Source organism: Anabrus simplex, chromosome 5 (genome assembly GCF_040414725.1).
Source record: "Anabrus simplex isolate iqAnaSimp1 chromosome 5, ASM4041472v1, whole genome shotgun sequence".
NCBI lineage: Eukaryota > Metazoa > Arthropoda > Insecta > Orthoptera > Tettigoniidae > Anabrus > Anabrus simplex.
The window spans coordinates 254782642-254803813 of record NC_090269.1 but is presented as its reverse complement, the minus strand read 5'-3'; the positions used below and the strand labels follow the sequence as shown (position 1 = coordinate 254803813).

The following is a 21172-nucleotide window of genomic DNA, read 5'->3' as shown; positions in this document are numbered from 1 at the left end:
ACAAGAGTTTTACTCTTTTCTACACTTATTTTCAATCCACATTCTTCAATCTTCCCATTCACCACATTCAACTGTTCTTGAACCTTCCTGTCGTCTTCTCTCCAAATCACAATATCATCTGCAAATAACATCATGTTCATTTCTCTTCCTCCATATGCTGCTTTTGCTGTTCTCATGATGTCATCCATGACTAATGTAAACAGGATTGGTGATAGAACACTTCCCTGTCTCAGCCCACTAGTTATTTTGAACCAACTTGTCCTGCCAACTTGTGTTTGCATGCAACTACAACATTCCTTATACAATGCCATGATCATTTTTATTAATCCCTGTCCAATTCCTTTTTGCACCAGACTGTCCCAAACTTTCGTCCTAGGACACTGTCATATGCCTTTTCAATATCAATGAATGTCATCACCATATCATTCCCATACTGCCAATGCTTTTCCATTAGTTTTCTCATAATGAAAATGGGTTCTATTGTTGACCTTCCACTTCTGAAACCAAACTGATTTTCCTGTATCTGCTTCTCAACCCTCAACCTTATTCTACTTTCCAGTATCCTTTCCATTATCTTAGCAACATGGGATATTAGAGTAATTCCCCTGTAGTTCTTCATTCTTATCACCTTTCTTGAAAATTGGGATGATTATTCCTTTTTGCCAATCCTCAGGGACCTCCTTATTCTCCCAGACCTTCCTGAGAACCCAATATGTCCACTGCAGGCCTACAGCACCAGCTGCCTTTATCATCTCCACTGAAATTTCATCTATTCCAGCAGTTTTTCCATTCTTCATCTTTCTTACTGCCATTTCAATTTCATTCATTGTAATTTCTTTATCCATTTCTTCATCAACTAATTGCCTTTCCTGGTTGTCCATTGAATGACTGTCATCCGTTCTTATGTTCAGCAGCTTCTGAAAATATTCTCTCCATCTATTTCTTATTTCTTCTGGCTTTGTTAAAATTATGCCACCTTCATCCTTCACAAATCTGGTGTTTACTTGATCTCTCTTTTTGTTTCTTAAGATACCATACAGTAATTTCTTGCTGCCCTGCGTATCATCTCTCAATGTCTGTGTAAATAAGGCCCAGCTTTTCCTCTTTTCTTCCTCCACTACTTTCTTGGCCAAATTCTTTGCCTCCACATATTTTCTTCTACTTTCTTCAGTCTTAGATGTTTTCCATGCTTTCCATGCCATTTTCTTTTCCTTCACTTTAATCTTTACCCTATCATTCCACCAGTGTGTTTCTTTGTCTTTCACATTTCCTGATGTTCTACCACACACCTTTTCTGCACATCCAACCAGTGCTTCCTTAAATCTTTTCCATTCCTCTTCAACATTCCCCACCTCTGTCCTGGGTACCAAGGGTATTATTTCCCTTTGAAATTCTTCTTGTATGCTTTTCTCCTTCAACTTCCATACTTTAATTCTTTTCTCTCTTCTTAATTGGGGTTTTTCAATCTTTCCAACTTTCAATTTTCCTATCACAACTCTATGATCTCCACCAAAGGCTTCTTCAGGCATGGCTGTTACATCTACAAGGTTCTTCTGGTGTTCTTTCTCTATGATTATATAATCAATCATGGTCTTTGTTCGTCTGTCTCCCCAGCCATACCTTGTAATCTTCTGACTGTTCTTCTTCCTAAACCAGGTGTTTCCAACAATCATTTGATTCCTCATGCAATAATCCACCAACAACTCGCCTTCTGGATTTACATTTCCATATCCAAAGGGCCCTACAACATCTTCCTTTCCTTGTCTTTCCATTCCAACTTGTGCATTTAGATCTCCCATCAATAATACTTCCTTATCTTCTATCTCTCTCTCCACTTCCTCTAAGAAGTCCTCTAGATGTTCATCTATGCAACCAGTTTGTGGGGCATACAACTGAAATAGATCTTTCACGCCATTTTCAAACTGGAGTCTCATCATCATCATCCTATCACTGACGTACTTTATATATTCCAGATATTCTTAGATTTCTCTTCTAAGTATGATGGCCACTCCATTTTTTGCTTCAGGTCCTCCGCTGTAATACAGCCTGTATCCTTCTCTCAGAGGGATCTCCCCTGTACCCCTCTTCTTGGTCTCGCACAGTCCAAGTATGGCTATATCTTTTTCTCTCATGAAGTCAACCAGTTCTTCTGTCTTTCCCGTCAGTGTCAGTACATTAACTGTTGCAATTTTGATGTAGTTTGGTGCTGGTTGCCCATTTTTCACAGTTCCCCCAGCACCTGAAGAGCTGCGCGTCGCTTTTAGCAGGGGACGCCCTAACCTTTTCTGAGGCCCATATCTGCTTTGTCCATATAGGCTATTGTTACGATGGGCTTGCCACACCCAAAGGCATTTTATACCTACTGCCCGGTTCAAAATTAGACCGCCCCTAACATGGAGACAGACGCCTTTTGTAGCCGCTCCTCTGGAGTACAGACGCTACGGGTATGCCCCTTCCGCCATCTCCACCGTACCGAAGTCCACCTTCTCCGCCGTAGATGCTGTTGAGGTCTTCACTCGTAACCCTGAGCTGGGACCCATACCAGATGTTACACACCGGGTCAGTGTGCTCTGGGACTCACATAGGCAGGGGCACCACTCCCTGGGTAGGGCTGCCTCCGAAGAGGGTCCCTACCTTATTATTAATTACCATTATTATGGATGTTGTAAAATATGATGGTAGAAATCTCGCAGGCTTGATGTACAATATGAAATTAATTATTTTTTAAGGGATATTTTAAGGTTAACTAGCGACCCACCCTGACTAAAATGGTCCTAACTCCTGAACCGTTCATACAAATTATGTACTTTAAAAGTTATTTTAATCCTTAATGAGTCCTAGAGGACTTTATTTTGATTTATTTATTCATTCATTCATTCATTCATTCATTCATTCATGAATTTATTTATTTATTTATTTATTTATTTATTTATTTATTTATTTATTTATTTATTTATTTATTTATTTATTTATTTATTTATTTATTTATTTATTTATTTATTTATTTATTTATTTATTTATTTATTTATTTATTTATTTATTTATTTATTTGAAAAGTGTTATTTTTCCTACCAACTATGAAATAAAATCGCTCTAAAGGACAAACAATTAGAGATAAGTATATGCCCTCCTGGACCTTTTTGTAGAGCTTGAACAGCTCTAAATTTCGTACACTTACACTTGTGGTCAGTGATGATGGTTCAGGCAGCGTAAGTTATGGAAGGGACGACTTTCTACTTATTCCGTAATTTTTTTCTGGAATACATTTTCATTTTGTTCAATATCGATAGCCATTTTCAGTTTCTAATTGCTTTTAATCTTCTGAAATATATCTTTCACCGTAAATCATGTGAACTTTGCATGAGACCTTCCACATAAATGTTTATATTTCGTGAAGTTACTTCTGTCTCGCGGCATTCACGCATATGTTACTCATACCTCTAGGCCTTACAGCTAGTCTCATCGGAAACCACACTTCGATCCCATACAGCCGTCATTCTAGTACTACCTAGAGTTCAATGAACATTACTAACCAACAACGTCTAGTATGATAGTGACTGCTGCTTGCCAGAAAAGTGATTTCCAGAGGCCGTGCCAATTTATCACGGTTCCACACATTGCAAAAGGAGCGCTTTCGTGAAGTGCGTTAACTTCAGACTGAGATTACGTGAAAACAGTAGTTAATTAACATTTAAAACAAGTTTAGAAAAAGTATTTTATGGCAAATTTTGGTTACAATGGGATGTGTGATCATAATTTATGTGAAATATATTCCTTAGAAGTGGACTTTTTTCTTATATTGGGGTTTTTTAGAAGGGGTTTAAATAACATTGTGCATATAACAATTTGGCTAAGCCTTACGAAAATCTTCATTAAAAGCGGGATTTCCTTAAAAGCGGGCACATTAAAAAGGATTTCTACTGTAAGATTATATCTATGCATTTTAAAAGATACAGATGTTCCAAGACAATTACATACCACACAACTCAGTTCTTTACTTACTGCCAAATAAAAAGGCTTATAATTACCATAGTCTGGCACCATCATGGAGATAGGTCTGAACAGTGCTTTGAGATTGTCAGGTAATTCAGTTCTCCCAGCATAACCAGGATTCATAGTGATGAAGGCAGCACACTGTTGAACAAGTTTAATTTCCCGACCTTCAAACATGAAGCTGTAATAGAGAATCAAGTTCTAAATTGAGTTATTACAGGCAGTTATTGATGATTTCAATATTCTAGTGTGTTACAATACTTTATTTAAATGATGAAATGATGAAAAAAATTTATTAACATACTTGAGAATTATGTATGCAATAGTTATGTGAGAAGTGAGATGATCTGTTATCAAGGAGGCAGCCGTACAAGTCCATAAAATTACACAATTTGTGATGAAAACTAAGGTAATATGCTGCACAGAATCTGGGATAAATATATGAAGAATACATATAAACAAGCTTAATGTTTATTTCTCCGAAAACTATCAAAAGTAGTTAGAGGGATATAAAACCAGTAACATCATTAATGTTTCTGAACTCAAACAAATGGCATTCCAAGAACTAAGTAGATATGTGAAAGAAGTCTATACAGGATCATCCAATTACCACAGAACCACATCTGAAGAAAGGCTGAGGCCTCAGCTGGCAAGCTGTCACTTCCTGCTGGCCGGAAAATATTAGAGCAAGCTAGGATGACTTCCTGAGAAATTTTAATTCACTTCAAATATATTCACCCATATCACTAAAGCATATGCTGGAACTGCTTGCCACCATTTTTGACTCATTTCTAATGGTGTAAATGGATCCATCAATTCAATAAAACATTTCATGATAAATATAATCTATATTTTAATTTTAAAATCTTGGGACTAGTTTTGACCCACAAAATAAGGTCATTCTCAGCCATTCACAGTCATACAAAATTGGCAAAAGTTAATAAAAATGATAAACACTGAAAAATACAAAGTACATCCAAAATATGATGAAACAAGACATTTTAAAAAGTTTGTGAATCTTTGGTAGTCATTAGGTTGCAAAGATTTGAAGATAAGACCAATGTGTTTCCAATTTATTGACAAATATTAATATCCTGTATGAAAATAGTTACATGATTCTTCAAGTCAAGTGACACATTACCAAAACTGTAGGTGTGGAACAACCAGTCATATTCTTGAAATGCAGTGGCCTATAAGTGCTTAAGGTGTAATGTTTTTACAAATCTTATGAAAGGATGGCTGAGGGGAACATCATGTACCACCAGAACTTTTGAATGAAATGGCCCAGATGGATGAACAGTAGACATTTGTCAATATGAATCAGGTGTTATTGGACTAAAATATTTAATAGGTGGACTCATTTATACCTCTTTAAATGTAATATGTTTGCCAATAACGATCAATATGAAATTCATATCATATATCATTTCTAGCATCTTATGAAACTACCCATTACTCTTTTTAGTTCACTTTGCAGATTCGAGTTGATCTCTTGGCAAATGGTATCCTTCAGTTTGTCTAAAGTATGCAGATCCATTTTATACACTTTATCTTTTGATGATCCCCAGAGAAAAAAATTTCAGGCATTTAAATCAGGGAATCGTGGGGACCATATATTATTGTTGATAATTCTATTGTCAAACACTTGTTGAGTTTCCTGCAATGAAACCTAGGCTGTACAAGCCATGATGAGCCCTGCTGAAAAACTGTTAAAGTATTGTCTCTCTCAGTTAATTCAGCAAACAAAAGTCACAAAATGCTCATATACCAAACACTGTTAATGTTTTCCTCAGAAACAACTGGTCCTATTATTCTCTCATCAGAAACTGTACAGCATTAACCTGATTTCTCATCATGAAGAGGTTCCCCATGGAGCTGTTTTGAGAATTTGTAAGTGGAACCATGCTTCATCTGAGAAGAGAATGAGAGTGGGATCAATTTCTCCATCATGCACTTTATTCAAAATCCATTCACTAAATCTAATCCTACCCATAGGAATCCTTTGTATTAAACTGTACGAAATTCCTGTTTGCCGAGAAAGACAGCTAAGAGATTTAATAGGTGAATGTATTCTAAATTTGTGTGTAAGAAACAATCTTTCAGTAAAAAAATGATTTCTTCAAAAACCGGGATAGCCATACGATTACCAGATATAGATGGGATGGGATATCAAAGACAGTTATTGATTATGTGATAACTGATAAATTAATTGGAGAAAAAGCTTGGATAGTGACTACAGACTTCTAGTAAAAGCAAATCAAAGCAAAGGCCCTTGGAGGGGTGGAAGGTAAAGGCTTCCATTATCCATAACCTCGGCACTAGATGGGGTAGAGTGGTTAGCTCTACGCCCGGCCACCTTTTCCCCCAGGAATTAACCTGGTACTCATTTTTGGTGTAGGCTGAGTGAACCTCAGGGCCATGTGCACCTCCGGAAGTGGAAATCTCATTTCTTAAATTGTACGACTTCCTGATGGGTATTCAAACTCACATCCTTCCAGGCGAACCGAGCACGCCTTTACTGCCTCGCCCAGGCAGCCCCTACAGACTTCTAGTACTGAATCTAAATTGCATACTTAAAGCTACATATGCAGTAAAGAGATAGTATACAGGAACAGACCGAGGATTTTTGCTGAATTCTAATGGTCAATCAATCAATCAATGATCTGCATTTAGGTGGCAGATTCTCTATCAGTTGTTTGCCTAGTGTCTTCTTAAACATTTTCTAAGAACTTGGAAAATATCAAACATTTTCCTTAATAATGTATTTCAATCCCTTACTCCTCATTCTGTAAATGAATATTTGCCCCAATATGTCCTCTTGAAATCCAACTTTATCTTCATATTATGATCTTTCCTACTTTTTAAAGCTCCGTTCAAGCTAATTTGTCTACTACTTTCATTCCACACCATCTTTCTGCTGACAGCTCAAAACATACCACGTAGTCAAGCATCTCATCTCCTTAATTCAAAGTCTTCTCAGCACAAAGTTTGCAATATTTTCATAACACTACTCTTTTGTCAGAAATCACCCAGAACAAATCATGCTGCTTTCCTTTGAAATTATTCTATTTCTCGTATCAAACAGTCCTAGCAAAAAAATGAAATGGCGGATGGCTTTCAGTGCTGGGAGTGTCCGAGGATATGTTCTGCTCGCCTGGTGCAGGTCTTTTGGTTTGACGCCCGTAGGCATCGTGATGAGGATGAAATGATGATGAAGACAACACATATACCCAGCCCCCGTGCCAGCGAAATTAACCAATGGTGGTTAAAATTCCTGACCCTGTCAGGAATCGAACCCGAGACCCTGTGACCAAAGGCAAGCATGCTAACCATTTCACCATGGGGCCAGACAGTAGTCCTAGTGTGGGTTCTATACGCTAGAACTATACTCTAATTGTGAAGTCAACAACGCTGACGAGGATATACTATGGAAAAGTAACGGAATATGGTGGAATGGATACAGTTGTTTCTGGGTGCAGGTGAACTTTCAGTATTTAGGGACCTGAAAAAATTATTATCTCACAATTAATCTTAATTCAGAACTGATTGCATAAGTTTACTCTTAATGGTTTAGAAGTTATCAGTCATTGCCCTGTACATTAAGTTTACATTTTTAAGATTATTATTATTGTGATTATTGTTTTAAGAGGAAGTACAACTAGGCAATCATACATTTTTAAGAAAGAACATATTCTTTATATCAAGGGTTATGAATTTCATGCTGTTGCTCCGTATTGAACTGAGATTACATATAAATTATAAACATAAAAGTTTTCCACCTATTCAATACATAGTTATATTTACACTGCATGTATTTACATTACATGGGACTAGTTTCAACCCTATTTGGGGTCATCATCAGCCATATTTAAACAGTACACAATATTTGACAAAATCCTAAAACATGTTTCTAAGCAGTAAGAACAGTATGAAACAAATATATAATTAACACTATGATGTGTGGTTGAATTAGGCGAAGTGCTTTGGTGCTAAAAATGTTGCATATGAAAGTGAAATATTATGAGTGACAATAGGTGATCAATATATAATACAAGTTCACTGATATGTTAAAAATTCTGGATGTAAAAATACAAATCAGATGCTCTATGTTGTGGATCAACTTGAGTCACATTTTTAGACACATGATGTTTCAGTAGAATTCAGTATGTCATGGCAATACACTACGGTTGTGGACCGAGTGTTATGGTACTAAGACTGAACTCGATATAACGTGACACTTGTAATAAAAGTATACAAGTATTGAGACAGTATTAAGTAGTTTGAGACTCCCCCTATAACCTTTTCGAACTGGCGTGTGTGTTGCCATTTGGAAATTCTATGTCAATCGGCTTTTGCCAATATACCCTTTTGTTACGGTATGCCGTGCGCTGCTGAACTGAGTATTGTGTCTGCGCCTACTGCGCGTGCGCGAGTGGTGTGACGCGAGTCTACTGTTGACTGCTAGCGACTACTTCCGAGTGAGTCTGCGTCCTGTAGCCGCCATGGATGGACGTGAATGTGTGTGTTCCGCTATGCGGCGGGTGGTTGTGCTGAAACCCCCGTGAAATCCAACTTAAGAGGGATAATCCCTTATTCCATTAGTTGCTGGCCTCCTACTGTTTCATTGGACTATGTTTTTGCAACGATAATTCTCCAGGATCCTTGGTGAACAACCTTAGTTCACGGCCTCGTGGTTGCCGCTCTTCAATAACAATGGCCAGGTTTGAACTTCTCAATTTTTCTGGACTCAAAGGTATGTAACTGTTTTGGATTAAAGTAATTCTGGGGAAGCAAGAAGATTAATGTGTTTCGGCGTACTTCAAGATAACTGTAATAATAATAATAATAATAATAATAATGATAATTTGGATTAAGACTTCCTCTTCGAAATTTGTGCTGGATATCGTGTGCGTCTGTGAACCATAGGAAACGGTTTCGGCAATTAATTATTTTAGAATGCAGTTCGCACGGTGAAAGAAATTAGCGTGTTTATCTTAAAATTAAGTAAAAGTTTTTTTTTTGCACCTTGATTGTACCTTAAGCTGTGAACCAAGGCGCTGTTTCCAAGGTAGCGGGGTTAGCTTTCCTTCGGGTTCCTTGCCTTCTGGGATTTATTTCTCCTTGCTTTGTTTTATTGCATTGTTTCTGGGATTTCTGTGAAATTTTATTTTTAATTTAATACCGTTGGTTTTCCTTCTTATTTGTAGACTGTGCTTCGCTTGTCCGTTACTATGGCAACGTGTGTTTGGGTAATTGTTGTGGGCAGTTTGGTTTTTAATGGGGATTGTTGTTGGTTAGTGTGTTTTTCTTGGATGAAATATTTTGTTGCCTGGTATCGTTGGCATTTCTTTCAAATAAAGTGATTAATTTTGGCCTACCTCTTTGTTGTTTCGCCTCGTACCTTGTCCGGGCGAAATGTGTAGCTTCTACCTTTATTTTTGTGTGACCTTGGAAATTGCCCTTGGTAGAAATTGGAATGAATTGTGGTAAAGTTAAAAGGCAACCGGCCTAACGGTCATGGAACTACTGATTGTTTACTAAGTATGGTATTTGTTTTTTCTTTTTAACGCGTGATCGATCACATTTAAATCAACATTTTACTTATCTTGTTTGAGGTATGGAGGTCACTTTTGTTTTTCCGTGTTGATATTTACGGATTAGTTCCTTTATTATTTGTTAAATTAAGTCTACATTTTCTTATTTGAAGCTGCCTTGTTGGCTACTTATTAACTCAACATATTAAGTTCTTGCAAGTTAATCTAATTACTGTTAAACGAGTATTTACATTCTTTAACACCTGGTTCAAGTTATTATCTGACTTTGATCTTCTCTTTTAATGATGAACCTGGGTGTCCTCCAGATATTATCTTTTTGAATTGTTACCTCTCATTTTAATTTCTATTAAAGTTGTCTTTCATATCACTTAAAAGTTGGTTTTCATTTACCACATTTGGTGCAGCGCTGCAACTATTTCTTGTTTGGGTGTCCACGGGCCTTAAGCCACTTTTCCTCCATGTTTTGGGTAAGTGTCTCTATTTTTTTTTTTTTTTTTTCCTTTTGGGTAATTTTAGTATCATGTTGTTGACTGATGTTGGTTTTATCCTTGAATTTTTTTATGTACTGTGACTTGTTGTTTCACTTTGGCCCTTGTCTCTCTTGTGTTCGCTTAATCTACCCATTTGGGGCGGACACAATAGCAACCCCCCCCCCCCCTCTCTCTCTCTCTCACACACACACACACACACACACACACACACACACACACACACACACACACACACACACACACAGAGCTGGTGGGTAAGGTTATTAACCTCATCACCGCTAGGATGTTGCCGGGGTCCTAGAGGGTGGTGCCGGTTAGAGTATGTACAAATGTCTGAGTAACAAATGTGTAGATGATACTCTCTAGAAGAATCTGTGAGGAAGAATTCCAAAACTTCATATTCAGTCTGCACAGTTCCAACAATCAACCCTGCAGTCATATCAACATAGCTTGATTACCTAATACACCAAGTATCAAAATTTCTGCTTAATCTGATACAGTGTACAATCAACTCCTCACAGATTCTTCTAGAGAGTATCTTCTACACATTTGTTACTCAAACATTTGTACATACTTGTATACTTTTATTATAAGTGTCACGTTATATTGTGTTCAGTCTTATTACCATAACACTCGGTCCACAACTGTAATGTATTGCCATAACCTACTGAATTCTACCCGAAACATCATGTGTCTAAAAAATTTGACTCAAATTGATCCACAACATAGAGCATCTCATTTGTATTTTTTCACCCAGACTTTTTAACATATCAGTGTACTTGTATTATATGAGGGCAATCCAGAAAGTAGTACCCGTTAGCGCCGCATAAAGTGCTGACGACTCACATAGCCGCTGGGCAAGGTCAGACCGTGTCAGTGGCTTGTCTGCCTGCTCTGTGCGAGGTTGTGTGATGCTAGCATTGCCTGTGTTGTGTCTGTGATCGTTTAAAATGTTTAAACAAATTGAAAACCCCACCAGTTGTGAAGTGAGGGCCGTGATTAAATTTCTTAATGCATGAAACGTTCGACCTTGTGATATTCATCGCCAATTAACGGAGGTGTATGGAGACAATGTGATGGACGAGTCGTCTGTTTGGCAATGGTGTCGCAACTTCAACCTAGGGAGGGGTAATACACACGACGAGGAGCGTTCAGGGAGACCATCTGTCATTATAGACTAACTGCTGAGCGCAGTAGACAAATGCGTGAGAAATGATCGGCGCGTCACAATTGATGAACTCTGTGAACATTTTCGTAATGTGTCTCAAACAATTGTTCATGAAATTGTCAAAGACCATCTGCATTATTCAAAAATCTGTGCAAGATGGGTCCCTTGCATGCTTACAGAGGAGCACAAAACCAAGCTATCACTGCAGCACTGACGTTTCTGGGACGTTATTCCGATGAAGGCGACTCTTTCCTGACTTGCATCATTACCGTACTGAAGACAAAACATGGGTTTATTATGCATCACCTGAGAGTAAACGACAGTCAATGGAGTGGCATCATGCTCATTCACCAACCAAACCAAAAAAATTTAAGACAGTTCTGTCCACCAGGAAACTCACGGCAACTGTTTTCTGTGATCGCCGAGGTGTACTGCTCATTGATTTTATGGCCCGTGGAGACACAATTAATGCTAATGCTTACTGTGAAACATTAAAGAAATTACGGCGGGTAATACAAAATCGACGGCGAAGTCTATTGTCTACAGGCGTCATTCTCCTTCATGACAATGCTAGGCCTCATGCAGCTGCGATAACACAACAACTTTTGCAGCAATTCAAGTGGGAAACCTTCGACCATCCCCTGTATAGCCTGGACTTGGCCCCTTCGGATTTTCATCTCTTTATGAAGCTTAAAGACTTTCTGGCGGGAAAAAGATTGGACAGCGATGAAGAACCTAAACGAGCCGTGACTACGTATCTCAATATGCTGGTGGCGGAGGACTGTGATAATGGAATACAAAAACTCGTCCCACGTTATGACCAATGCCTAAATTTGCTTGGAGATAATGTGGAGAAGTAGTGTAAAGTATGCTCTTTCCAATAAAAATGTGTATATTTGTTAATATTTACTCCTGTGTCTTTATTGTACAAATGGGTACCACTTTCTGGATGGCCTTCATATATTGATCACCTATTGTCACTCATAATATATCACTTTCATATGCAACATTTTTAGCACCATAGCACTTCACCTAATTCAACTATACATCATAGTGTTAATACTGTTCTTACTGTTCTTACTGCTCAGAAACATATTTTAGGATTTTGTCAAATAGTGTGTACTGTTTAAATATGGCTGATGATGACCCCAAATAGGGTTGAAACTAGTCCCATGTAATGTAAATACATGCAGTGTAAATATAACTATGTATTGAATAGGTGGAAAACTTTTTATGTTTATAATTTATATATTATATTCTTTATAACCAATAATATCATAATAGATGGATAAAGCTAAAAATAATAATCTTATTTAAAACTCACTACTCCCAGAGCCCTGACATCATCATCATCATCATCATCATCATCATCATCATCATCATCATCATCATCATCATCATCATTATTTTCCAGCTCCACTTTCCCAAGTGTGGTGTACAAGTGCTTGCCACTTCTTCCTGTCAAAGTATAGTTTCTGTTCATCTATGTCCTCCAATTTGACATTCCTATCGCTGATCTCCAATTTCACTGTGTCTATCCAGTTATTCCTTGGCTTACCAACTGGCCTCTCCCCATTCATTTCTCTGTCAAAGTAATTACTTGCTGTTCTCATTCCATCCATCCTCATAACACGTCCAAACCATTGTAGCCTGCATCCTCCTAAAAGCTCGGTAACAGGTATTTTGATGCCAGCCTCCTTCCTGTTTGCTTCATTTCTAATCTTGTCTTTCCTGGTCTTTTGGTTCATTGCTCTGATGAATTTCATTTCTATTGACTGGATTTTACTATTTGCCTTTTTATGCAGGGCACATGTTTCGAGTCCATATGTGAGAACTGGAATGAAGTAGGTATAAAGCATGGTCAATTTTGATTTTGGGGGTATTTTATCATTCCAGGGTATATTTCTCACTTGAAAATGAAATTGAAAAGCTTTCTGAGTCATATTAAGTATTTCTTGGTTTACTGTGTTATCTCCCAACATGATACTTCCAAGGTATTTGAAGTTAGAAACAGACTGCAATAGAGTTCCCTACAGGTAAATGTTTGAATCTGCGCCTTTCCTGTTGATATTCATTTCAACAGTTTTTGTTTTACTGATATTTAGTCCATACTCTAAACTTGCCTGTACTGTTTTACTTCTGCTTCATTTTCTCTCCAGATCAGAACATCATCTGCAAATATTAGTATGTTTGGCTCTTTCCAATGTCCTTTGATGGACTTTGTGATCCGATCCATAACAATGATCAACAGGAGTAGTGACAAGGCACTTACCTGCTGGACTCCTTTTTTGGTTTGAAACCAATTTCATCTTCCATCCCCTACTTGGACACAGCTTAAGCACTTCTTATAGATCATCTTTACTTTATTGATCAAGAAGTTTGGCACACCTATACCTTCTAGGCATTCCCAGATTACCTCTCTAAGCACACTGTTGTAGGCCTTCTCGAAGTCCAAAAAAACCATCACTAAGTTCTTACAATATTCCCAGTGCTTCTCTGTTAGCGTTCTGATGGCAAATATCAGATCTATAGTGCTTCAGTTCTTTCTGAACCCATTTTGCTCCTCCTTCAATAATGGTTAAACTATAATCCTGATTCTTCTTTCATTTATCTTCTCCAGACGTTTAGATGAGTGAGAAAGTAGAGTTATGCCCCTATAATTTCTGCATTTCTTCCTATCTCACTTTTTATACAGTCGGATAATGATATCCTTCATCCAGTCCTCTGGTATCCTCTTCTCTTTCCAGATGATAGAGAGAACTCTATACAACCATTATATGCCTTGTGCTCTAGCTGCTTTCATCATGTCAGCAGTGAGGTCATCAAACCCTGGGGACTTACCATTTCTCATGTTCTTCAGCTGAGACTCCACTTCTAGCCATGTTAGCTGGTGTTGTTCTCCATCACTTGCACTTAAACTGCAGTCTTCAGTGATATAATTTTGAAGAATTTCTCCATTTACTAAAGTACTGAAGTAGTTTTTCATTTCTTCTCTGATGCCTTGATCTGTCTTCACCAGATTCCCCCATCATCTGTTTCCAGTGCAAGAATATTGCCATGTTCACTGCTGCTGTTCTTGACTACTTTACAAAGCAACTTCCTATTACTTTCACAGTCTTCTGTTAGGCCGGTAGTGAACTCATCCGAGCACTTACCCTTTTCTTCTTTAATCTGTCGCTTCACAAATAGTTTCTTGTTCCGGTACTCCTGTGCCATGTACTGAAGTTCATCTTCTTGGTGGACCGATTTTGGTTTTTCGTTATCTAGCCTCTTCTTTGCTGCAGCAGTTTTCACCCTCTCATTCCACCATGGTGTTTCTTTTTTCCTGGATATTGCACTTGTCTTTCCACATAGTGATTCGTCTTCTGAAACCAGGTATTCTTGAATGACAGCCACTCTTCTTCTACCCTTCTTTTTCCATTTTTTGGTAATTTGGCTAAGATCTTTCTTTGGTATTCTTCTTTATTCCCATCATCTCCTAGCAAACATTTTCCTTCGCTTCACATTCTGCAGATGCATATTCCCAATGTGTGCAACCAAAAGCCGGTGGTCACCGTTGAGACTTCACTTGGAATAACCTTAACATCAGCGATGAACTGGCTAGCACATATATCAGTTATTATACAGTCTATTGCTGTCTTCTGCTTCCCATCCCAACCATAGCATGTGATTTTATGGCTGACTCTCTTCTGAAATTAAGAGGTTTTTATGCTCAGGCTATTCCATGCACAGAAGTCTGTCAGATTTTCTCCCTCCTGGTCTCTGTCACCGTAGCCATAGGAACTTATGACGTCTTTGCAGCCTTGCTTATCTGTCCCAACTTGAGCATTCAGGTCTCCCATAACTGTGATGTTATCTTCCTTTATTTGGTCCTCTACATCTACAAAGAAATGATCTTTTTCATCCGCAGGGCAGCCTGTCTGTGGGGCATGTATTTGGACAAAGGTATGGAATACCAGGCCAACACGCAATTTCATTTTAATGATTCTGTCACTCATATAACTGATGTCCGTCTGCACATCAACATCCTTGTGGAGAACAAAAGCAACTCCATTTCTAGCTTTATTAAGGTTCCAACTCTAGTACAATATACAACCATTTTGCAAGGTTTTCTTTCCTGAACCTTTCCATATTGTCTCAATCAACCCTAAAATCCCAAGTGTACATCTGTCCATGAGGTCTACAATTTCTTTGCATTTACCTGTAAGGATGAGCATATTGAGGGTTCTGAGATGTTTCTTCCTGTGTAACATCGGTCTCTTCCTGTATCTCTGAAGAGCTTTGGGTTGTTGGTCGTCATAAGTTTGTGAGTTGCATGACGAGTTGTTGTCGTGTTTGGTAATTTTAATACTATTACATCTGACAGCAGAAATGAAAATACCACAAACACAACTGACAAGAGGATAAATGAACACCTAAAATACAATTCCCTCAATGAAGTGAGTAAGTCCTGAGTGTGAAATGAGTCCCTTACATAAAATCTCCTATTTTCAGAGTTAGTGAAGAACATTACATTTTTCTAATCTCTTACTAGCTCTCCCTCATCTCAGTCTGTAATAAAGTCAGTAATGATTTCCTCTACTGGACAATTTCCTCTAGGGATAAAATATCATTCAGTGTGTAATGCAAATCACATCCTCATCTTTAGAACACATGGCCAGGAATTTGTCGATCTCTGAACCTCCAATGTTCTTTTTTGTTGAGGCGATGTTATCACAATTCACACTTCAGTTCAACTGCAAACTGCAACTCTCTCCACTACCTATGAAACCCATCTTGAGATTCATTAGTGGAAAAGTTACACACAACCCATTAAATGCTATTACTGACACCAAAGTTTGAAATGACTATTCAATCCAGTATAGACACCAGAAACTTCTTGTAATGAAAGATGTATCCTTTTAAGTGTTCACATTCTTCTAAAACATCAAGATTTCAAATCATTAGCACAGATATGTATTTTCATTCTCACCGTTGAACTTTGGCAGCTTTTGCATTCCTAATTGTAATAAGCTGTTGAGCAATTACAGACAACACCTCAATATCTATTCGATTAAATTCATCAAAACAGCACCATGCACCAGACTGAGCTAAGCCAGAAAAGAATCGACCCATCATCTGAAAAAAACCAACAGAAGAACAATATCAGAGTTTTGAATACTTTTATGAACATACAAAGAGAAATTAGGAATACAGTCCCATATACTCTCCCTACCACGAATATTTTTCTACAATAACAGTCAATGGATTGAAAACAACATCAACAAAAAGATGTGATATTTTAAACAAGATACTTAGATATTATTCATTCCGGTGTGACCTTCAGTTCAGAGGCCCCCAAGCTCGATTCCTGGCTAAGCCAGGGATTTTAATAGTATAGTGAATAAACTAGTATTGTCATGATGGACACCAAGCCAATGCCCACCACAATAGTGCAGATCTATATGCCTACTAGTTCAGCAGATGATGATGAAATTGAAAGAATATATGAAGACATAGAATATTTAGTATAGTACATAAAAGGAGACAAGAATCTAATTGTCATGAGGGACTGGAATGCAGTTTCTAGGCCAAAGAAGAGAAGGTAATGCTGTAGAAGAATTCACACTCGGATGAAGGAAGGAAAGAGGGAATCGGCTGGTTGAATTCTGCACTGATCATAATTTAATCCTTGCTAATACTTGGTTCAAACACCACCAACGATGGCTGTGTATGAGGGAAAGACCTGGCGACACAGCAAGGTATTAAATAGACTTCATTATGATTAGGCAGAGATTCAGAAACCAGGTGTTGAATTGCATGATGTCCCAAGGAGCAGACATGGACTCTGACCACAATGTGGTGATTATGAAATGTCATCTGAAATTAAAGAAATTGAAGATAGGAAAGGTGCAAGATTATGGGACCTAGATAAGTTGAATGGAAAGAGTTGAGGGATTGTTTCAAGGAAAATGTTGCACAAGGACTAAATGAAAACTGAAGGAAACACAATAGATGAAGAGTGGACAGTAGTGATGAATGAGATTAATAGGGTTTCTGAAAAAAGGTTAGAAAGAAGAGTAAGGTCAAGTAAGAATCAGTAGATAACTCGAGATACATTAGACCTGAACGATGAACAGCAAAAATACAAGAATGCAAAAAGTGAGGAGGGCATAAAAGAATCCTTATTAACCCTTTCACTCCCGTCGACTGTAGCAGTCGGGTGGTAGCTGCGCTGCGTACCCGGTGGACTGCTGTAGAAGTCGCGTGTTTTTCGGCTGTTTTGTGTTTCACTACGATAGACTGCTGGGGAAGTTCAGCCCTGGAGGTCTCTCATGACTGTTTTGGCTACGAATACCAGATGTGTCTGGTATGCTATTCATTTCATGCCTAGTTGCTCCCCTGCACTGACGTGCTTGTGCTTCTTGACTTAAATTTCAATCGCATTGAAATTGTGAAAGGCCTGATGAGGGAGGAAAGATATACTGCAGAGGAAGCTCTTGGCCTCATATGGGGTAGTGACTTTGAAGAAGATCTATTATATTGTTTTTATTCTTTGATTTGGCTTCAGTGATGAAGGGAATGCATACTGTTCCTGAAACATGTATGAAACACTTATAGTTATGAATTTCATTGGTTCCGTATTGAAGTGGTATTACAGTAAAATTAAATTCCTTCAAGGTCCACCTAATCAATACAATGACGTTTTATTGTGATTCAATCATATATCAAATGGTCAAATGGTACTAGTTTCGGCATCTATGTGCCATCATCAGCCTTAAGTACAAATTAAACAATATATATATTCCTAAAACATCTAAAACACATTTTAACACATTATAAAATACAATTGCTGTAGTGATACATGAGATAAGTTAAAATTATGATACATTTGATTGCTGTGATATAAAATTCTTAAAATTCCAGCTGTTCGTTACATAGTTCAGTATGTGTACATCTGGGATAAGTGAATTTGTGCTGTTGTGTGCTATCTATGTGAGTAACATTTATTCCTTTGATATTAGGTGGTTCCGGAGAAGTTTACTTTGATCATGTAAGATCGTGATATAAATAAAGATGAATTTCCACTATCACGATGATAGTGAGGATGAAGATCAGGTGCCTGAACAACCGAGCAGAAAACTAAATTGGAAAAAGTAGAACCTGAATCTGAAGAAACGTAAGTTCGATGCAGATAATTCCAGACTGAAAAGTTTAGTGGAAAATGCTAGCATGCTAAGTTTCTTTAAGCTGTTTTTAATATGCATATCATAACTCTTCTGTGCCAGTGAAAATTGCTAAAAATATAATCATAAGCATTTCACCGAATGTGCATTACAAATAAAATACTTTTAAGCTCTGCCTGTCCTCTCCTTACGTCACAGCTGACTGCGGACTGGAGAGCGGAGCGAGGCAAGTGTCCCATTCAGCGGGCTCGGTGAGCCACCTGTTGCTCACGTCCAGAGAGTCACGCCACCATACTCGCTACACCAGAGTGAAAGGGTTAAGAATGAAGTAGAGAGAAAGTGCAAGTCAGCTAAGGAAGAATGGCTAATAGAGAAGTGCAAGGGGTCCATGAAGCATGGTGGGATCAATTAGAGCACTTATTCAGTGCAAGGGAACACAAAAGAAAGAAAGCTCAGGAAGAGGAAGCAGAATCAGATTAAGCTGCAAGAAAACAGTGAATTTTTTCTTTTTCCTGTATTGTGACAAAGTGTTCAAAGAGTGTTAATTATGTATAGATTTTCTTGAAAGTAAGGGTTATTTCAGCATTGCATGAGGAAATATTTTTTGTTATGATGACATATTTTTGGGAAATTTCACTTTGTGTTTCCAAGATAACAAAAATTTTAACCAATAAAAAGTTATTTTTCTATAAGTATCCTTAATTCTAATATTTTGATTTTTATATGTCTTTTTATTGTGAAAAAACTATTTTTAATCAATATGGTGCATATTTTGTTGGTTTCTGATAATATTTACCAATTTTATAAAATATTTTATAAACTACTACAGTTTCAGCATTAATGCCTGGCGAAGGGATCAAGAGACCATAAAAGTAATAGAACGTGATGATGGAACTCTGGCACAAGAAGAGGGAGAAATTAAATAAGAACTCAAGATCTATTTCGAAAAGCTGCTGAATGGAGATATAGAAAACATAACAATGGATAGAGGAGAGACATGTCGAGGAACCACAACTGAACCACCAATTACATGGCTTGAGGTTGAAAATGCGCTCAAGAGCATGAAGAAAGGAAAGGCAGTGGGCATAGATGAACTAAGTGCAGATATGCTGAAAGCAGTGGGAATTCCAGGAATCCAATGGCTCTACAGACTGCTCAACAAGATATGGGAGGAAAATACTATTCCTGAGGACTAGAAGATGGGCATCATTGTACCTCTGTTCAAGAAAGGAAGCCGACGAAAATGTACTAATTACCGTGGTATCACACTACTGTCTCATGTCCTGAAAATATTGGAAAAAATAATAGAGACCAGAATCAGAGATATTTTGGAATTTTGGTTGAAGAGCAGTATGGTTTCAGACCAGGAAGGTCAACTACAGACCTTATATTTGCAATTAGGATGCTAATGGAAAAATACTGGGAGAAGAACAAGCCTTTATTTCTAATATTTTTGGACATTGAGAAAGCATATGACAGTGTACTACGGAAAAGAATTTGGCAATGCATGAAAGAACTTCAAGTGCGAGACAGCCTCATAGACAAAGCAAAAATGTTGTATAGTGGGAACAGAAGCTGTATTCAAGTAGGATGTGGTTTGTCGGACTGGTTTGAAACAAAGAGAGGAGTGCAGCAGGGCAGCTCATTGTCACCACTTCTATTTATTATTGTAATGGATGTAGTAATGAAATCTATTAAAAGGAAAGAACATGGAGATATCAAAGCCTTCACATTTGCAGATGATGTTGCAATCTGGAGTGACTCAGAAGAGGAATTGGGAGAGAGAATGCAAAGCTGGAATGAGGAGTTTAAGAAATATGGTTTAAATATCAGCAAGACCAAGATGGTGGTGATGAAAGTGTATGGGGAAGGAGCAGAACCAATAGTCATGTTAAATGAAGCCCAACTGGACAGCATTCCAGTTTTCAAATACTTGGATAGCGTTATATCAAATGACAACCTAGCAAAACATGAGGTGAATAATCGAATCAATAGGTAAGGTAAGGGTGTATTCTGCCCGAAGGCAGGTCCAAACCTCCGCAGAGGTGTTCCTGAGCCGGAGTTTACGTGCGGTAGGGTGGCCAGTTCCTTTAGGCTCCTCCATTCCCTTACCCCCCACCAATAGCGCATGGCAACCCATCCAACTCCTGACCACGCCCAATGTTGCTTAACTTCGGAGATCTCACGGGATCCGGTGTTTCAACAAGGCTACGGCCGTTGGCATTGAATCAATAAGGCAACACAATTTCACCACCACGTAAGACACCTGTTGTGGGATGAGCAAATACCCATAAAACAAAAATGATATTGTACAAGTCCTATTATACACCAATTCTTACATACAGTCTCGAAACCACAACACTGACCAATAGAGATAATTCCAAACTTCAGGCAGCTGAAATGAAATTCCTATGCACTATGATCCAGAAAACCAGGAAAGACAAGATTAGGAATGAGAAAATTAGAGAAGAAGTAGGAATAGATGATTCTGTCCTCAATAAGATTCAGATATCAAGACTGAAGTGGTTTGGTCACATGCAGAGGATGCCAGTAAACAGAACTGCAAGGAAGGAATTTGACAGAAAAGTAGAAGGAAGACAACCCGTGGGAAGGTCACGAAGGAAATGGATAGATTTAGTTAAGAACGATGTACTGTTGAGAGGTCATGATTGGGACAAGTTGGTGGAGGAAGAATGGTACAAGGACAGGATGAGATGGAGGAGGCTCATATACCACACCCGGGAAACTGGAGATGGTTTAGGATGATGATGATGATGATGACTACAATATATAGCATTG

General features: G+C 38.0%; 1 protein-coding gene across 1 annotated transcript in view; it reads right to left on the bottom strand.

Annotated features, from left to right (window-relative positions):
• Positions 1 to 21172, bottom strand: part of Dhc16F (Dynein heavy chain at 16F) — a 1052459-nt gene that overhangs the window by 686705 nt on the left and 344582 nt on the right. The window contains exons 24-25 of the mRNA XM_068227815.1: positions 16180 to 16325; positions 4029 to 4174 (exon numbers count right to left, since the gene is read on the bottom strand). Coding sequence (XP_068083916.1) covers positions 4029 to 4174; positions 16180 to 16325 — 292 coding nt within the window. The remainder of the gene's footprint in view (positions 1 to 4028; positions 4175 to 16179; positions 16326 to 21172) is intronic.